The sequence below is a fragment of the Liolophura sinensis genome, chromosome 6 (genome assembly GCF_032854445.1).
Source record: "Liolophura sinensis isolate JHLJ2023 chromosome 6, CUHK_Ljap_v2, whole genome shotgun sequence".
Taxonomy (NCBI): Eukaryota; Metazoa; Mollusca; class Polyplacophora; order Chitonida; family Chitonidae; genus Liolophura; species Liolophura sinensis.
The window spans coordinates 69,162,561-69,182,498 of record NC_088300.1 but is presented as its reverse complement, the minus strand read 5'-3'; the positions used below and the strand labels follow the sequence as shown (position 1 = coordinate 69,182,498).

The window sequence follows — 19,938 nt, the reverse complement described above, 5'->3', positions numbered from 1 at the left end:
AAAGAATGCACAATGAAATCATCTTAAAAGTTGGAATATAGTGGTGTAGATACTTGCGGTGCTCGGACATACATGTGTACAGTCACATGGATATGTACTTAGCCTTCGTACCTCAGGTGGCTTCAAAGGTTCAAGCTTAGGTCTAATTTCTACTTATACCTGCAGTAACGTTAATGTTAGGCTTTTGAAACAAACTCAGTGGTGTGACCGAAATCAATCTTGTTGTATATGGTATGAAAAGAAAATGCACACCTGAAAATGTTATATTAGACAGCCTTACAGCATTGTGCTGGATGGCCAGAGTCCTAAATCCATCTGTCTGTGTGTTATTTACACCTGTACGAAAACGACAGATTCTAGTGAGTTGATGAAAATGTGAGGTATTGACTTCGTCCAGTGTTGCATGGAAGGCTGGTGCCACAGTGTAGTTGTCCATAGCTTTGATGTGCACAGATACAAAGCACATGCAAACATGCACTGAGTCATGCCATTCAAAAGCCATTGCCCTCAAGGAACATGTACAAGTGCTGAGGCTCCACAGGGTGCGAGTCACTGGCTGACTGGACAGCTGGATGACAGTTCGAGTGTGTGTTCTGGGAATGCACAGGGACTGCACTGGACTGGAATGGTTTACAGGATACATGGGGATTCATATACTGCATTTGACCTAAAACTTCGTTCATGAATAAGTTACTTAGTTTGCCTGATTCTGAGAGTTCTGTTTGATTGGTTTGGAAGGTACGTTTAGTGTCATGTCCTACTGGAAAAAGATAACTGTAATGAAGTTATAAAGGCACCGCAGAAATTTCAACTGCCTCTAAAAGTACATTTTATAGAGGATTTTTTTTAAGGTTATAAAATACCATGTATAGCAACGTGTACATGTACTGTACGTTAATTAATGCATGTGTCACAAGGGCACGAGTGGTAGTAATTGAAACGAGCATTCAGACAAACATTTCTTCATGGGGGAATTAATACAAAACCAATCTCACCATTTTCCACTGTTTACACGCATTTTATCTTGTTAATTCACAGTATGCTTTTACATTTGTATTGAGAACGCTCGTGCCCTTTTAATGTCCCATGTGGGACATCATACAGGTATCATCATGTATGTATAAATCAAGTACAGCTTAATAGATATAGCGGGGAAGTAGTGTTTGTATGTACATCAGTGCATATTTACTTCTGGCCAGGAACAATGTACTGTTATTGTGGTAGGTACAATGTAGGGCCTGGATATGTTTGGGACAACAGCCTATGTCAAGGGCCCTTCATTATAAGTGCTGTAGTCCCATTGTTCAGTGTGTACCATATATAGGGAACAGTGCAGGTGAATGTCAAAAGGCGTTATTACCTGTCCTGATGTGGTGAAGAGCTTGTGGTTATTAAACCCCTGTATATAAATGGGCAGGAAACATTGTAAAAACACCGGAGTGCGATATGCTCTGTGGTAGAGTGTGGCCTTCAAAGAGCACATTCTGTGGCAGTAGGCTACATGGACCTGTAAACCTGTAGTGTTTTATTTGTTCATTTATTAGAATCGTGGCAAATACCTTACTTGAGAATTTTTCATTTATATGACAGAGGTTAGGGTTGTGGGATGTAACAATGCCGGGGAAAACATGCACCATTCTCCAGGTATCTGACAAATCACCTGTCTTTTTGGTGTACTGTGTGCTCCACACCATTATCAGAATCAAAATAAATAATTAATTTAATGACATGTGAAAAAGTTCGGTATACATGTCGCTGTTGCATTGTATTGAAATGCTGGCCAATGTCATATCTGTGAAATGTACTTTAGTACAGCATAAAACTCTAATCAAATGAATAATTTCTTTGTATTAAGGATTGAAAAGACCACTTAAATCTGAACAATTAAATCAGCATCAAATTTCGGTTGTTTTGTTATCAGGAAATTATTTTAAAGTGTAAAGCTATGCAAATATCATGTCCAAATGCAGAGATTTAATTGATTTTTTTCCCAGAATTTTGGGACCTCATTTTGAAGGACACAAAACAGTGCATCCAACTCTGTTAGATTAGGGATCTGTGAGTGGTTTACTTTGTTTCTGGTGTGTTCCAAGTCACACTGTTTCACTAGCCCAACTCTCATTATTAAACTACAGAGAGGTCTTTTGTAGAGTTTCCTGCTATTGGCCTGTTAATCTGTGACCTGCCTTTAGGCATGGCAGTGACTCAGCCTGTTCTGCATGTCAGCTTGAACTGTGTGAGAAGATCATGTGGCTTGTAATCTTAGTGTGGATAGTGTGGGTGGTTTTTCCACTGTTACCACAACAGAACCACTCTGCATGCTATGGGGTTTTAAAGCTTGTCTGCCACCTGTTCACAGAGTATTATGGCTCCTTGTATGTAGGAAAGCGTTCCATGTAAAAGTTACACGTTTCACTTGTTATAGCACGCTTCATAACAGCACGTGATTTCATACAGTTTCACAACTATATATGAGCGCTCAAATTTTTAACCAACTTCTTTTTGCAAATATACACCTGTACAAACTTTCAAAAGTTGCAGAGAAGAAAATCCTCGAGATTTTGTCTCTTCTTTGCACTATGAAGAGGCATGGTTATCTGTAATTTAATTATTCAGTGAAAGCCATGTTATTATGCTGATGGACTTTAATCAGTAGTACAATTAACATGGCAGCATCTAGTCCTATAGTATATATATATCACAGGATATCAGAGGCTGAAGAACTTCCTGTATCATGCTCCACTTATTACACCTTATGGGGCAGACTTCTTCCCCCAAGAACATTAATGTAATGAAAGAGAGGTGTATGCACAGATTGTGTGTTAATTTTGTCAGAATAAGGCTTCTCAAAGACACTGAGCCCCCTATCCCTCCCCCCCCCCCCCCCAGCTAAGCCTATGGGTGTATGTACACATATGGATCTGACAGCAGAGACAGATTTCTCATTCACATCTTAGAAACTTTCTGATTCAGTATTCAAGAAAGAACAATGATGAATCTGTCACTATCAGATAGATGTGTGGGTCGGGAGAAGGGATGGGACTATAGTAGGCAAGGGATTTCGTTACTCCTATACTGTTATCACAGATATAGGGACAGAGATTTGGGATAAGGGGAGACAGTTCATGCATATGTAATGGGGCGTGACATAAGATAGAATACAGGTGTGCTACGTTCTATAAGATCTGTTTCGTTTTACTAGATCAAACGTGATTGTCTCCAGGAACTTCCCCTTCGGAAGTTAACATGCCAGATCATTCAGTGCACTAATAGGCACAGATGACATCTGTCAAGAGAGTATATTAATGACATTTATGTATATGCATATGTACATGTATATCTCACCCATATCTTCTCACTTGACTTACATGTACTTAGATGTAATTGTCACATACATGTGCTTATGTGTAATTGTCACGTACATGTACTTACGTTTAATTGTCACATACATGTACTTATGTGTAATTGTCACGTACATGTACTTACGTGTAATTGTCACATACATGTACTTATGTGTAATTGTCACATACATGTACTTACGTTTAATTGTCACATACATGTACTTATGTGTAATTGTCACATACATGTACTTACGTGTAATTGTCACATACATGTACTTATGTGTAATTGTCACATACATGTACTTATGTGCAATTGTCACAGACATGTACTTATGTGTAATTGTCACGTACATGTACTTATGTGTAATTGTCACATACATGTACTTACGTGTAATTGTCACATACATGTACTTATGTGTAATTGTCACATACATGTACTTATGTTTAATTGTCACATACATGTACTTATGTGTAATTGTCACGTACATGTACTTATGTGTAATTGTCACATACATGTACTTATGTGTAATTGTCACATGCATGTACTTATGTGTAATTGTCATGTACATGTACTTATGTGTAATTGTCACATACATGTACTTATGTGTAATTGTCACATACGTGTATCAACCACACTTCTTTCCGATAATTTTCAAATTCTCCCCCTACAAATCTGCGACACTTTTCAAGATCTCTTCACATATCTCAGGTTCTCGCCCCACCAGTCTATGACACGTCTCACATTCTCTTCCGCACACACATTCCAAGTCATCTTCCCAGCTGACTGGGGCATTTCTCATATTCTCTATTTTCATATATTCATGACACATCCTTCTCACTGTTTTTTCCTGCAAGTGTTTGACATTTTTCACTTTCTCTTCCCACCTCTGTTATGACTCATTTTCTCTCCCAGATTCATATTTTCATTTTGTGTGTTTGGATATGTATTGAGAAGATTCTACCTATGTAGACATGTTTTATACATCTACTTTGGAAATTCAGAAATACATGTAAAAATACATAATTTACATGTACATGTTAGTTGACTGTTGAACATGGTCAAAAGTTTTGTACCATGTACTGTTCAGTGCCTATGTTGGTGGTGCATGTGTTCCTTAACAAGAAATAAATATTCCTCTTTTGTTTTGTTACAGCCACAACAAAGGAAAACAAATAGACAAAAGTAAGTGCATACATGTATATGGCTCTTTTATAGATAGCTATTTCTTGTCTGTCTGCAGATGTACTTTGTACAGGTTGTGCGCTTACAGATATTGTATGAGATTCTCCAGCCTGCATCTGTTTGCACCACTCTGTCTGTTACATGTGTTAGCTCAAGAGCATCCAAACACGATGCATCTACAGCTGTAACCTGCAGTATTCCTGAATCTGTGCATGCCTATCACTGTTTTTCTGCTCTCTCACAGAGTGTTGGACAAAACCCCATCAGCCAAAAGAACACAGCATTCCACGGTGTCTAAACGGGCCTGGTTATACAGACAGGTGAGCTGTGTTATGTTGCCACATGTTGGTATACATTACATGTGAATACATCAAAATTGTACATAGGTTTATTGCCTAAAGTTTATACGTGTACATGTATGAAAGGATCTCTGCATGACACAAGTATGTGAGTGCCCTGTAGATAATTTATAAATGTCCTGTAGATAATGTTTGTATATATCTACATGTCCTGTCGATAATGTATAAGTGCCCTGTTGATAATGTTTGTATACATCTAAATGTCCTGTGGATAATGTTTGTATACACATAGATGTCCTGTAGATAATGTTTGTATACATGTAGATGTCCTGTGGATAATGTTTGTATACATGTAGATGTCCTGTGGATAATGTTTGTATACATGTAGATGTCCTGTGGATAACGTTTGTATACAAGTAGATGTCCTGTGGATAATGTTTATATACATGTAGATGTCCTGTGGATAATGTGTAAGTGCCCTGTTGATAATGTTTGTATACATGTACATGTAATGTAGGTAATGTATAAATGTCCAGTAAATAATGTTTGTATACATGTAGATGTCCTGTGGATAATGTTTATACATGTAGATGTCCTGTGGATAATGTGTAAGTGCCCTGTTGATAATGTTTGTATGCATGTACATGTAATGTAGGCAATGTATAAATGTCCAGTAGATAATGTTTGTATGAATGACCTGTAAGCAGTCCTTGGCTTGCTCTTGTGATAATTGTGTCTGCTTAATTCTCATATCAGGAGACAGCGCCATTAAAATCCTGGAAAAAGCGATGGTGTGTTTTAGCAGATTTCTGCTTACATTTTACAAAGGTAAGCATTAATAGAAGTATATTAGAATTTGCCTCACATTATCCAGGGAGACTACTTAATATTGCATGCAATGAGATTTGCAATTGTTGCCCAAACCTCACAGTAGAGTCCAGTTTGTTGATTCTAACTTGGGATGGTATTCACATGTTGTCACATACTTGGATGCGTAAGGAATGACTAACTTCACTTGTCAAATGAACACGTGATTTACTCCAGTACTGCCATGACACTATTACTTTACTCTATTTCACAACACATTCCCAAACACAAATGATATAGAGAATATCATATGACTGATATGAATCATGTAGACCATAGAATCCCTGATTATGCAGAAAAGATAATTCTCCTGTGTTATGTTGGGGTAGGTTTTGGTGTCAAATGTTGCAATGTAATGATACTCTGCCAGTAATTTTATTTAAACATGGTGCCTTACCCCTCCTTGAAGCGGTTGTCCTTGTTTTGCACTGGAATTAAAAGCATAATCTTAAAGGTACAAATGTGCAATACTTTCTCATGTAGAAATGTACCTTTTACACTTAATGTTATTGAAAATTTTGGACTCTTTGCTGGTCTTAACATTATTGCTTATTGCTTTGTGAAATAAGCAACAAAGTGGACAGTGTCTATACAAGCATTACTATATCACCAGCTATGTAGATGGCTAAATTTAAAATTGCATGTAAAGAAATTTAATGCAACTGTTTACTTTAATAAATTATAAGAATATAATGTTTTATTTTGTTTTATACCTGCAGACAAAAAATGGAAAAAAGGTGAAATCTCCTCTATCCTGTTGCCTAGCTATAAAGTCAGCCATTGTAACCTACGGGATGGCATATCAAGACGGTTTGCCTTCAAGGTAAAGTAGATGGTATTCTTCATTTTACAGGGGATAGATTTATTTGATTGTTGCTTGATGAAGCACTCAAGAATTTTTCATTGAACTTCATGTAAGAAATCACCAAAAAGGTCACAGATGACTGCTTATTGTCACCAAGACCCAGTGAACGATGAAATCAGGGGAAACTACAAAAATATACGCTGACCAAAAATGGGATTGAATGCATGTTTGTGTGGACTAACATTATGAGAACTCCGAGTTAAAACTCTGTTGTTGTTGGAGGTACAGTCCTCTCGTATTATGTGACTTGTGAAAAACATTAATTTACTGACCACTTGTCTCACCATTGTCCAGAGGCACAAGTGACACCTCTTCGTACAACTCCTCAACTTTCTCCATCATTCATCTACTCTAAATTGTTTATTGTGAAACTTATTTCTGATGCCCACGTCACAGTAAATGTGATCAAAAGTAGTTGCCTGACATTCTTGATTGGTCACATGATACAGGAGGCTTTTTTTCCCTTTAGTGATAAAAGAGTTGGAACTCTAAATTCACCACGTTGGAGTGCCTCCATCGCTTAGCCATAATTTGGTCCTCCAGATGATATCATGATGTGCTAAACATGTATTGTGTATATCTGATAGTTATATGTTAGGTTATATCGTAAAAAAATCTCTGTATATATATTCTGAAGACGGTGAAATACAAACTGACTATAATTACATGAGCTAATGAATATTGCTTCCTGAAATGCATGGTAAATCTCGTCTGGCTTTTTTCTCCTATTAAAAGTACTTTCCACAAAAATGTTTAACGCTAATAAAATAAATAAATAAAGATAAATATGTTAATTTCAGATTGAACATGAGAATATGAAGAGTCACTTCTTTGCGACAGAAAACTTAGAGGAGCTGGACAGTTGGACAAGGGCTATTGAGCTGGCTACAATGGCTCAGTCAGACCTCAAGTAAGTTTACTTACTATTGGTTCTCTCCTTGCATTGGGGCATTCATTTTTGCCTCCATCAAAGGAGGATATATTTCTTTGCCATTGTTTTTCTCTCTGTCATTCAAAAACTTAACAGAAAAGTGTTTTGCACAGATTTGGAGGAAATTTTGTGCAGAGGTTGTTCTTGGGTTAATGTCCATACCAGATCTGGGATTTTTTTTACACAATCCTTCAGTTTTAAGATATGAAAATACTGAGTAGTGTCCCTTTCTCAGCAGTGTTCAAGGAAATTTGTAAATTTTGCAGAAGCTGAAATTTATATGTGTAGTGCCTTCTAGTTCTCTGTATAAAGTTATATTAATAATATTATATTAATAATCTATAATTCAGCAGTTAAGACTTAAAAATAAGCAATCTTGGTACATACACTTTCTTGGCTAGGAAACACCAATTTTTAGGCCTGGTAGCTATTTGGCCCTGTAGCAGTTAACTTTGACTGGGTAGGGTGTTATGTCAGTGTCACGTGTGGTTTTAGCGGTATGTAACTATTTAGCATTATAAATATGGCACCATTCTGACATGTCTGTTACAAGAAGATAACACTCAGGCTGTAATATTACGAAAACAATACATGCAAGCAAGCAAGCAAACAGTTTCCCAGATTGGCAAAATTTCTCAATGTGTTACTTTGTACATTGATTGTCGAAACTAATAGCTGTTAAATTATGATTAATATACATATACTTGTATTAAACAATACATATAAAAGAGGAAGATGATTTAAAATTTTCTCCCAGGTGTCCTCCTACCATATTGCTGGCTGCTGCCGTATAAGTGAAATGTTCTCGAGCACGGCGTAAAACACAGGTCAGATAAATAAATAAAATAAATATAAAATTTGTGTTGATTAGTTAGATGATTACATGTAGTAGAAAATTATATTAAGATCGCTTTTTATAGTGTTTTAAGTGAGAGAGAATACTAGTTACAAAAGCTTACGTGTACTTACATGTATGTTAGGGGTAATGTGCTTTCTTCTCTCTTATTCTTGTGCAGCCAAGAAAGAGGGTACGATCCTGAGCATAATAACAACTATTACAAGACTTCCCCTGGCCATCAGCCCAGCCCCCACTGGCATGGAGAAGGCTACCCCCCAGGGATGGACTTTCCTGAACATAGGCACCAACACCCCCCTCACTATCATCAACCTCCCTCTCAGCGGGGCAGTCTGGACTACCCCCAGAGGACCCCACCTCTCCACCCAGGTTATCCTGGCCAGACCCCGAGCCCCAGGGATTCATACAGCAGGCAACCCCAGGATATGGAGCGTCCACACAACAGACTGTCCCACTCTTATAACTCATACCCGGATGCGGAGCATAGACACAGGCCAGGTAACTTCCAGGACAACTTGGGCACTCACCAGGCTCCACGCGACAGAGATTCTTACACCCAACATCCGCACAGTCGTAATACAAGCAGCGCAGACCTCTCTCACCCTCAGGCATACCCGGGTAAAAGCAGCTTGAACCACAGCCATCAAGGGCCAGAGTACAACTACCCACATGAACGTGGAAGTTACTCAGAGCAACCACAACGTGGAAGTTATGCTCAAGTTAGGGACATTCCTCCACGAGGAAGTTATGCTCAAGATACGGAACGAGATATTTCACAACATGGAAACTATGTGCAAGATAGGGACCAGCCACCACGAGGAAGTTATGCCCAAGATAGGGAGCAAGATATTCCACAACGTGGAAGTTACGCCCAAGATCAGGACATGCCACTGCATGGAAGTTTTGCCCACGATATGGAGATTCCACAACGTGGAAGTTATGCACAAGATAGAGAACTACCACCACGTGGAAGTTATGTCCAAGATAGGCACGTGCCACATCGTGGAAGTTATGCCCACGATATGGAGATTCCACAACGTGGAAGTTATGCACAAGATAGAGAACTACCACCACATAAGAGTTATGCCCAAGATAGGGACGTGCCACCTCATGGAAGTTTTGCCCACGATATGGAGATTCCACAACGTGGAAATTATGCACAAGATAGAGAATTACCACCACGTGGAAGTTATGCCCAAGATAGGGACGTGCCACCTCATGGAAGTTTTGCCCACGATATGGAGATTCCACCACGTGGAAGTTATGCGCAAGATCGGGATATTCCACCACGTGGAAGCTATGCCCAAGATAGAGACCTGCCACCCCGTGGAAGTTATGCCCATGAGAGCGATATTCCACCACGTGGAAGTTATGCCCAAGATCGGGATATTCCACCACGTGGAAGCTATGCCCAAGACAGAGAACAACCACCGCGAGGAAGTTATGTCCACAGTCCCTCAGATCACAGGGGAGAAAACATGAGTGGTCATTGGCAGTTTGATAAAAAAGATATGGATGACCCCGAAGTGATTTATGCTAAGGTTAGGCGTGATAAACCAGCTGCTAAAACTGTCCAGGAGAGGCCAGACTTACAAAGTAGTTATGACTCTGTCAGGGGACCACACCACCCCTCTGCTGATGCGGGCTATCAGAGAAACTCTCAGATCTATGCTGTACCACACAGAAACCACATTAATGATGGTCGACACCCTAAGGATTTGGTGGATCACCACAAACAGTATCCAGGTGTGAACGCAAACCTCCCAGGAAGCTATGCATATGAGAATATGTCAGATGATGCTAGAGATAGAACAAGGGGCAGCCGTGAACACTTGTTTGACGACAACCCTTCGAGACCTGCGTTACCAGCAAACATTAGGCAGCAGATCGCCGAGGAGCTGGCCCAGACGAAGACACCTGTCACACAGCAGGATCTACTCCTAGCCGCACAGAACGAAATCCATAGACATCAGAAGGCAAATTTCTTCCAGTACCCTTCACCCAAGGTCCCATCCAAATATGACCACTCTGGACAGGTATGTGTTATTAACTTATATTCAAACAAATTTGGTTTCCTTTTATGACTTTTTTTCTCTTGTATGAGAAGCTATTTGAATGGAATTTATGTACAATGCAGTTGTACATCCCTACTTAAGCTTCAGCGGTAAGATTGGTGAATTTCAACATTGTAGCCAGTTCAAATTTTAGCATGACATCATGCATATAAATGCACATTTGTACAGATCAGAGAGGTGTTTGTATGTATACTTTAACAGAAAAAAAATGAAGTGAAATATCACATCATGAAGATATGAGAGAATTGTGTATAATATCATGCTATGAGCAGACGTGTACATGTACATGTGTGCACCTGTATTTGTCTTGTATTCTTCCTCCGACTACATGTCGCTTGGTGTTCAGCATGGAGGGGATAGTGCAATGACTGGTTGACCCGTATCAGTATAATGCCTCGGGGAGGTGGGGGGGGTGCTTACTTGCCTTCGGTAAGGCGCCACAGTGAAGCAGCACTGGATAAAAGCGTGGTAGAAATCCATCCTGCAACAAGGAGGCACATTACATACACCCTAAGGATTCCTTCGTCGTCATATGACTGAAAAATTGTTAAGTAAGATGTTTAACCCCAAGCACTCACTCCGACTACATGTATCGGGCCCATGACGGAGGAGGTTGTGTGGGAATCCTGCTCCTGCTGCTTCTGCTGCAGTGTTCAAATCTGAAGGTCTGTCTGGCTCGGGGGGGTGGGGCTTACTTGCATTCGACAAGGCACCTCAGTGAAGCATCACCAGATAAAAGAGCGGTTGAAATCCATTCTGCAACAAGGAGGCACATTACATACACCCTAAGGATTCCTTCGTCGTCATATGACTGAAAAATTGTTAAGTATGACGTTAAACCCCAAGCACTCACTCTGACTACACGCACCAGGCTGACGACCGAGGAGGCTGTGTGTGAATCCAGCTCCCAGTGCTTCTGTTGCAGTGTTCAAATCTGAAGGTCTGTCTTATCCTGGTCAAAGACCAGTGATTTTAATACTCTAGGCATTCTGATTTCCTCCACCCACAAACCTGATTGTAGGCAAATGATTAGAACATTCTTGAGTACAGATTAAAATAAAAGTATGCTTTTACCGGGGCTGTTTGTTCAAGTCAGGCGTATTGTGAGGGTCCTGTACCCTAGGGAAGAGCTACATTTAAATTAAATTTAAATTTAAACCAGTCAGTTGTAAGAGGAAAATGTTATTATGCATGGGATGGAATATTAATTTTTAGCACAGGAAACAATGATCTACATGTATTAATATCTCATGTTTGTCCAAAAATTTTAGTACAGTGTATTTCCATCAGGAGGAGTGCCAGAACAAAAGAAAAATGGTTTAGACATTACATGTACATGTATAAGATATCTGCATTTGGAGAAGGGTACTTGGAGTGTTTAATTGCTTTTAAATGCAGTTTCACGGAGAAAAATGACATCAGCCGAACTCATTATGAGCAGTAATTCAGCTGTATAGGGTATAAATTATCTAAACCCCAGGCTGATGTAATTTACATACCCTGTGTGGGGATGTGGTCTGCAGTTCTTTCAAGTGTATGTTTACATTTTATCCCCTCTAATTAGCCATTGGCCATTGAGAATCACTTGTAGTGTACAGGCAAAGACTGTGGACACTTTTGTATCAACTTCTCCAATTGTTTGAGGGGATGTTGAAAGCACGGATGGTTGTGGATTTCCTCCGGGCTCTGCTCGGTTTTCTCCCACTAATGTCGGTCCCAGTCATATAAGTGAAATATTCTGATATGGCGTAAAAACACCAATCAAATAAATTAATAAATAACTGTTAAAGGCATGTATTCATATCACATAAAATATTAATTTTGTAACCTGTACTGTTTTCAGGTTGCACCAGGTGATCGAATCCATTCCCATGGGCACTCAAATTACAGTGGTGATATGAGAGGTACGTCAGACTGTATACTAAGTACATGTACTTTGATGGGGCTTAAACTCTGGCACGTGTAGTTCATTGGTAATTTGTGGCTGACTCCTCATAGGGAGAGAGAAATGTGAGTCATACAAAACTCGGTTGAAATTGTTAAGTCAGTCTGTAATTAAAGGTTGAGGAAAACAGTTACATGTAAATCTCTTTGACCAATCGAATAATTCTACTTCATGCATGGTCTTCTCTATACTGATAGTTCTTAACAGCACAGTATCTCCCATCTAATACACCTAGGGGGCCTAGTGGTTAGTGTGCTAGTGCAGCACAAGGACCCAGGAGCCTCTCACCAATGCGATTGATGTGCCTTAAGTCCAACCAATGCGATCAGATGTGATTTAAGTCCAACCAATGCGATCAATGTGCTTTAAGTCCAACCAATGCGATCGATGTGCTTTAAGTCCAACCAATGCGATCAGATGTGATTTAAGTCCAACCAATGCAATCAGATGTGATTTAAGTCCAACCAATGCGATCGATGTGATTTAAGTCCATCTAAGGCTGGCCTCCATTCTGGTCTTTCAGCAATCTGAAGATGGTCATGGGTTTTTTCCAAGTTTTCTCCCACAGTAATGCTCGTCATTGTAGTGTAAATGAAATATTCTTGAGTATAGCATAAAACTCCAATCGAATAAATCCAGTCTGTTTCTCTGTGGTTGAGAGTCCGTGGTGGGATGAATCCCAGAGACATCTGGGATATCTGTATATGCTGTGCCAAGGCCAATTTCAGCAAGTTAAAGAAGTTTATGCTTTGTGTACTTCTCTCTCACATGTTACATGTATTTCAGATCATGAAAAGTCATCAGGTTATTCCAGACATAATTACAATCCCATGGGGAGTCCACCGCATGGTGGTGGTGGGCGGAGACATTTGTCAGCCCAGGACAGGTTACCACCAATAGAAACAGTGAAAGAAGATCCCAGCATGGCAGACTCAGATATTCTGGTGAGTTAGCTCCCCTGCTCATTTCTATCTCGCTCCATTTCCTCACTAGGTGCAGGTATGATATACTTGTATATGGATTATTTGCATACAAGATGTTTTTTGCTTTTTGAGTCATGTTAACATTTAAATTTTATTGTGGTCTGTGTTCAAATTTATTTGTTCAGTACAAATGTAATGGAAATACATAGAGAATTTGAATTTGTAAGAATCATGTTGTTGATTCCAAAGGAAAGGTTATATTAACAGAGTAGAAATTGTGGGCACCATTAGCAGTGTTTTGCTGCTTTTACTTACAGGAAACAAAAAATATTCTCCCAAGATATCCAATAAATGGTACAAGACTTCGGCTGAGTTTGAATGCAGAAAATCTTCTTGGAAAATCTGTAAGTTTTCTATTTCTGATCTGCAATTGATCAAACTTTAAACTTTATCAAACGAGAGGTACATGTAATTGCTGATGTGGGTGCTGAAGTCCCTTTCAGATAAATACCTCTTTGTCCGCATGGTTATTATTTTGTCTCTTCTGTACACGCTTACCGCCATATAGCCATTTCTAATTGCTTTTAGTTGCTGGAGAAGAGAAAAGATGGTTTACTTCCAATACCATTCTTTCATTTATTATTTCTTTAATTTCTTTAATTTGTTATTATAAATATCATTAGGCTTATTAATCTAAAGTAATTCTGTGAATTTCAACATGTTCAAACAATGTACAACGTACTAGAAAAACATTATTTAGACTATGACTAGATTTGTAAAATTTGGAAGAACGTGTTGATTTGGTGGCTTATGAAAAATTCAAATGAACACTTTTACAGCATGAGGAGCTAGTGCTACTGTTGATTCAGCTGAGGAGAAACAAGTCAGGTTTGGAGCATGCCCGGGACTTCTACCGTCACCAAATTGAGCAACACCGCTTAAGTGAACAGGAATATAGACGAAGGTAAAGAGTGTATTGATTTAGATCCAGAATCTACTGCTAATTTCATCGTGATACAATTAGGCAGTGCCAATTTTATATTGTATTTTATGAGCAGGCTGACATTAAAAAATATCCACGAGTGGAATTAACGTAAAATTGGAAATATATTTTTTCTTTCTGGCCATATTGCTTCTGTTGGTTTGTACTGACAAATTTTTATTGTCTTTTACTTTTTGATCCTATTGAAAACAACAAATCTTGTTACAGAAGTAGTGAGGGTTCACCAACTGACCCCAGACTAGAGCAGAATCACAGAAGGTATGCAGAGCTCAAGAACAGGTGTGAGGATATCGAGAAAAAGGTAAGCACATTCTTTGTATTCTGTGGCCTCGTATAAAAACACAGAAGAAGGGTTTGGGGACGTCAGTATATGCCCGTCATGGCAGTAAATAACAGACAGTACCGATGTCAGACTCTTTTTGTGTTGATATGAAGAACTAATATATGAAAAAAGGAAAGCATTGTTAACGTAAGGTGTTAGGTGTGATATCTTAAAAAGTACTGTGTTAAAGTAAATGTTAGGTGTGATATCTTAAAAAGTACTGTGTTAAAGTAAACGTTAGGTGTGATATCTTAAAAAGTACAGTATGTATTGAGGCGTGATTTTTCATACACATAAAGCACCATAACATGAGGGAGATGTTCTGTTGTTGTGTATACTAATTTACCATAAATTACAAAATTCATGACAGAGTGTATTGTGTACAGAATCCATGGTAAAGTCAATGTTAGGGATGATATTTCAAAAAGTAATTCATGTCTGTATGTTGGGGTGAGGTTTTACATACATGTAAAGCACAATGACAGGTGGGGGATGTTCCACCATTGATGCTCTTTTGCATATCATGTACACTAAATTACAAAATTCACGACTTCAGTACATGTAGTCTTCGGTATTGACCTGAATATTTTACCTACTTTTACTTTCAGCTGGAAGTGTACCGACCCCTCATCAACCTGGTAGACAACATGGTGACAATGGGCAGTCTGTACGGAGGAGATAACTACATGCTGGCCACACAGTACAAGAAGGTTAGTCACAAAGTATCTTCTGAGACCCATGTACAAGATGATTTTTTATGACATCAAAAAATGTATCTCTAGAACTGTATTTATTTATTTATTTATTTAATTGGTGTTTTACGCCGTACTCAAGAATATTTCACTTATACGACGGCGGCCAGCATTATGGTGGGTGGAAACCCACGACCATCCGCAGGTTGCTGACAGACCTTCCCACGTACGGCCGGAGAGGAAGCCAGCATGAGCTGGACTTGAACTCATAGCGACCGCATTGGTGAGAGACTCCTGGGTCATTACGCTGCGCTAGCGTGCTAACCGACTGAGCCACGGAGGCCCCCTAGAACTGTAAGAATACTGGCACAAGTAAGACTCAAACTCGAGGCCCTAGGGTGTCCCAGACACAAAGCTCTAACAGCTGAGCTAACATGTTAAAAAATTCTAAACGGTAACACCTGTGGGGTGTGAGCAACCACCAGGTGTAAAAAGCAAGTGGTTGTTCACACCTGCATGTACCAGGTGTAACTTTTTCAAACTAAATTGATATATTGTTCAGATTACAACTTGGCTTCACATATTGTCATTAACCATTACTTACTGTTCATATTTACATGTATATAGTCGGCCAAAATTATGTCTGTATCTTTGGCTTCAAAACTGTCTTTGAACTGAAATTGAAACATTGCCATAAAATAAACCTAGAGGTTCTAATCCATAATCAATGAGGGAGCCTGTGGGGCCTAATGGTTAGCATGCTAATGCAGTGCAGTGACGCAAGAGCCTCTCATTAATGTGGTGGCTGTGAGTTCAAATCCAGTTCATGCTGGGTTCCTCTCCGGTCGTACATGAGAAGATCTGCCGTGAGTTTCTCTGCCCTATCATAATTCTGGCTGTCGTGTAAGTGAAATATTTTTGAGTACGGTGTAAACCAACAGTCAATCAAATAACTAAATAAGCAAGTTCATAATTGATGTGAGTTATGAGATCGATGTACGTGTGCTTGTGTGTGTATGGTGCATAATGTTACTTCCCTTGTGTTTGTGACAGCACCTGTTGCGCCCCGACCAGTACACGCCCCCAAAGCGCATGTTGGAGTTCTCCCGTCAGCATCAGGAGGATCGTATGATGCAGGAAATCGAGGATGAAATTAAACAGCTCAGCCGAGAAGAGGTTGACCTTGAGGTAAAGAAAATGGCTGAATTCTGCTTGTTAAATAACAAGAACAGTTTGGAGGACATCTTGAACCCTGTCTATATGGCATAATGAAAAATAAAACCATAGGCGAACAAGACTGTGGCCCTCATTGGCTCAGCCCCTGCCCAGTGAGGTTGCTGTTTTGGCCAAGCCTGTAAGTGAGGAGTTTTCCTCCGTCTGTAAACCTGACTGCGGTGTTCTTGAGTATTAAACAGTAATTGAATAAGTATATAAATCATTGTGCTGCTACCTGTACCTGTGATATAACCAAACCAGTAATGAAATCGAAGCTAAAACTGAAGCAGACAAAGAAATCAAAATGTTTTGACTGATTGTGTGTGTTGTGAACAGGAGAAGATGGAGCGGTTGTACGATCTGGACAGAGCCATGTTTGAGCAGTCTACCATGGTGACCAGTCTCAAGGAGGATAAGGTCAGTTATACACAAATACTTGTACACATGGAATACATAAATCAGTTTTTGTATAATTCATAGGTGCATATGTGTTTTTGTAAGCTCAGCATTTAGTTGTTTGCGCCTCCTTGTAATTAACGTCGTCATTGGTGCGAGCAAAATGCATTTATGGAAAAAGCTGTGTGACACTGGACTTCATGTTACCTGTGTTTTGTTCAGGACTTACTAGAGAGGACCCTTGAGGACATCTGCAAGATGCAGGATCAGCATAGGAACAACCCTCGAGAGCTCGATCGGCTGACCAGGCAGCAGAGAGACATCGAGAAAAACTTGTCCAGAGTGATGCACCAGCTGGCTGATGCCTCCAAGGTATTGGGCTGTGCTGCCACTAACCAGTTTTATATGATACACAAGTAGTGAAAGGGTCATTGTGACTCAATATTTAGATGTTTATATCTGTCAACATTTGGAGTACAAAGGGTAATACCACAGAGAGTTTATACTGCCCTTGAATGGGTTTTGTTTAAATAGCTTTTATTTACAGATTGTATAGTGTAAGGTACTTTGTGTTAGCGTGTGGTTTCACAGGTGGGGTGGGGTAGTGATCAGTGGGTATGCTTTTATCATGTGTTTTACATGCACTTGAAGCACAGTGACATGAGGAGGCTGCTCCATTGCTGATGTTCTGTGTGCATCGCTGTGTTCTGTAAATTACCCAATTCACGCCATCAATACTTCATGTAGCTGAAGTTTAGCATTCATGTGTCTCCAACTGGAGAGCTGTTGGGTAGCCCTGCTACCAAAACTAAGTTTTTCATCCATCCATACAGATCATAAAACAATCATTTTAGATTGTAAGATTTGGTTTTTGCTCATGCAGTTGTTAGAGGAAACGACAGCCGAGAACAACCTGGTGGAGAGAGAAGTAGCTCTGTTACGGTCTTCGGTGTATGGAGACCTGACCAGGAGTAAGAGCGCCCCATCACTGGTAAGCTCACTGACAGCATCCATTTCCTTGAGCGCCTTTAAAGATGAATGCAAAGGTTTTTTATCTTAAACATAAGGTAATCAAGTGATGATGAATGTGTTACATTTTTTTTGTTATTTTGTGTACTCGTGGTGTATGCAAATTTCAGCTTTACGTTTAGCTCTTTCCAAACAGGCAGAACATTTATACCGGGTATTCTGTAAGTGGGTACAAATCTAACACTACAGCAACTTTCTGTCTGTAGCTATTTTATTGCATAGATACCTTTTATGTGACAAATGGCAGTATCATATAATTCAAATGAGGGTCTGGGCAGACATTTTGAATTGCTGTTGTTTAACCCCTAGTAATGCTCCTACTGTAATTGTATTAATGGCGTTGTAGACGAGTGATTCGGTAAAGACACGTATGAAGCTGGAGAAGGACTTGGCTCGTGTACAGGACATGATGTCTGGGCTGAACCAGAAGGGGGCCAAACTCTCCCAGGCCATGAACACACTGAGGAGATCCTCATCCAACTATGCTATACCCAGCGAAGACAAAGGTTGTGGACATTTACATGTTCTATTTCATATAATTTTTGTTCCTGTGTAGCATCAACATCAATTCAACACTCTGAAAATGTATGAAGACCACACCCCACCCCCCCCCAGCTGCAATACATAGAAAGTTAGATGTAATATGAAATGTTTTATTTCATGTTTAATTTACCTTTGTGCAAGCTTTCTAAAAATTGTTATTTATGTTTATGTGTAGCTTAACCTTGTGTTTGTTTTTGGTATTATTGTTATACTTGTAGCTCTAAGGCTTGTCCTATATTTTTAACTACCATATAATTGTTTATTCTACACTTCATTCATATTTAGTTGAGCCAGCACACAAGGACAGGCCTGGTACTTACAACGAGACTGACCTGGACTCTGCTATTACAGTGGACATCAGCACAAACATCAGTGACAGCCGAGTAAGTCACCCCCCTGAGGAAGACAACCACTACCCTCCCACCTACACACAGGTGTGTAAACCAGGAGTGGGCGGGTCTAAAGGGCCAGACTACGAGAACTCCTCGTTCTACGAAAGCATGGATCACAGCTACAGCCCCGCAGGTCTGCGCAGTATGTACCCACAGGTACGAGATTTATCACTAATTTGTAGAATTCCATTAAATTATCAGATTTGAGTTTCATTAAATCAGAACCAATTTAGAACATTTTACAGCTTGATTATTGAGCAGTATTTCAACTATGGTGTAATGAAAAATGGTGCTATAAAACTATGCCTCATTTGGTGGCTGACATGTATAGGTTTCATGAAAGACTGAACATCTTATTTGTACCAGTATAAGTTAGAACATAGAGAAAATAAATTAAGGGTATTAAAAAAAAACAAAAACATGTTTCATGAATTCTTTTGATTTTCTTGACCTTTATCACATGCCTGTACCCAAAACAGCACGCATCACAGCCGGACCTCACCAAGTTCAAACCCATACAGGACGAGAGGGATGGGCTAAACCGCAGCTCCGACAGTGCGCTGAGGATGGGCGGGCGCAAATCTGGCTCTGAGGACTTTCTGAACCGCTCTGGTCATGACAGAGGCCATGGACACCCTCCTCTCTACAGTCAGAGCTATGACAGAGACGGGCCTAACCACAACTCTGACAGCCGTCATGGGGTGAGTGCTGGGAGCTCAGGCTGGGAGGATCTGCTGAATCAGTCAGGCCAGGGCGACGCCCCCCGCTACAGCCACAGATATGAGAGGAGTGAGCTAGTAGACATGGTGGGGCAGGAGGAACCTGACCCATGGGGCAGTGTCCCTCAGCTCAGTCAGCCTCATCATAGACACCAGGTGAGGGCAAGTGTTTTCCCCTGTTTTTTTTTTTTTTTTATAAAAATCAGTATTTCAGATGTACACTCTACCTGTGTAAATCCAGTCAGCTCTGTAGTTAGCTCTTAGACAGAAAGGTTGTGTCTTTGATGCATCTATTCCAGCTATGCCTGTAATTCAGGAAGTCTGTCAGATATTCGCTGGTCT

General features: G+C 39.8%; 1 protein-coding gene across 1 annotated transcript in view; it reads left to right on the top strand.

Annotated features, from left to right (window-relative positions):
- The window catches only part of LOC135467474 (uncharacterized), a 50,683-nt gene that overhangs the window by 15,542 nt on the left and 15,203 nt on the right, over positions 1–19,938 (top strand). The window contains 20 exon segments of the mRNA XM_064745248.1: positions 4,496–4,524; positions 4,769–4,844; positions 5,580–5,651; positions 6,174–6,177; positions 6,410–6,513; positions 7,356–7,465; positions 8,503–10,378; positions 12,261–12,321; positions 13,149–13,306; positions 13,603–13,689; positions 14,125–14,249; positions 14,496–14,589; positions 15,219–15,320; positions 16,356–16,490; positions 16,854–16,934; positions 17,136–17,285; positions 17,797–17,904; positions 18,289–18,448; positions 18,771–19,033; positions 19,357–19,752. Coding sequence (XP_064601318.1) covers positions 4,496–4,524; positions 4,769–4,844; positions 5,580–5,651; positions 6,174–6,177; positions 6,410–6,513; positions 7,356–7,465; positions 8,503–10,378; positions 12,261–12,321; positions 13,149–13,306; positions 13,603–13,689; positions 14,125–14,249; positions 14,496–14,589; positions 15,219–15,320; positions 16,356–16,490; positions 16,854–16,934; positions 17,136–17,285; positions 17,797–17,904; positions 18,289–18,448; positions 18,771–19,033; positions 19,357–19,752 — 4,191 coding nt within the window.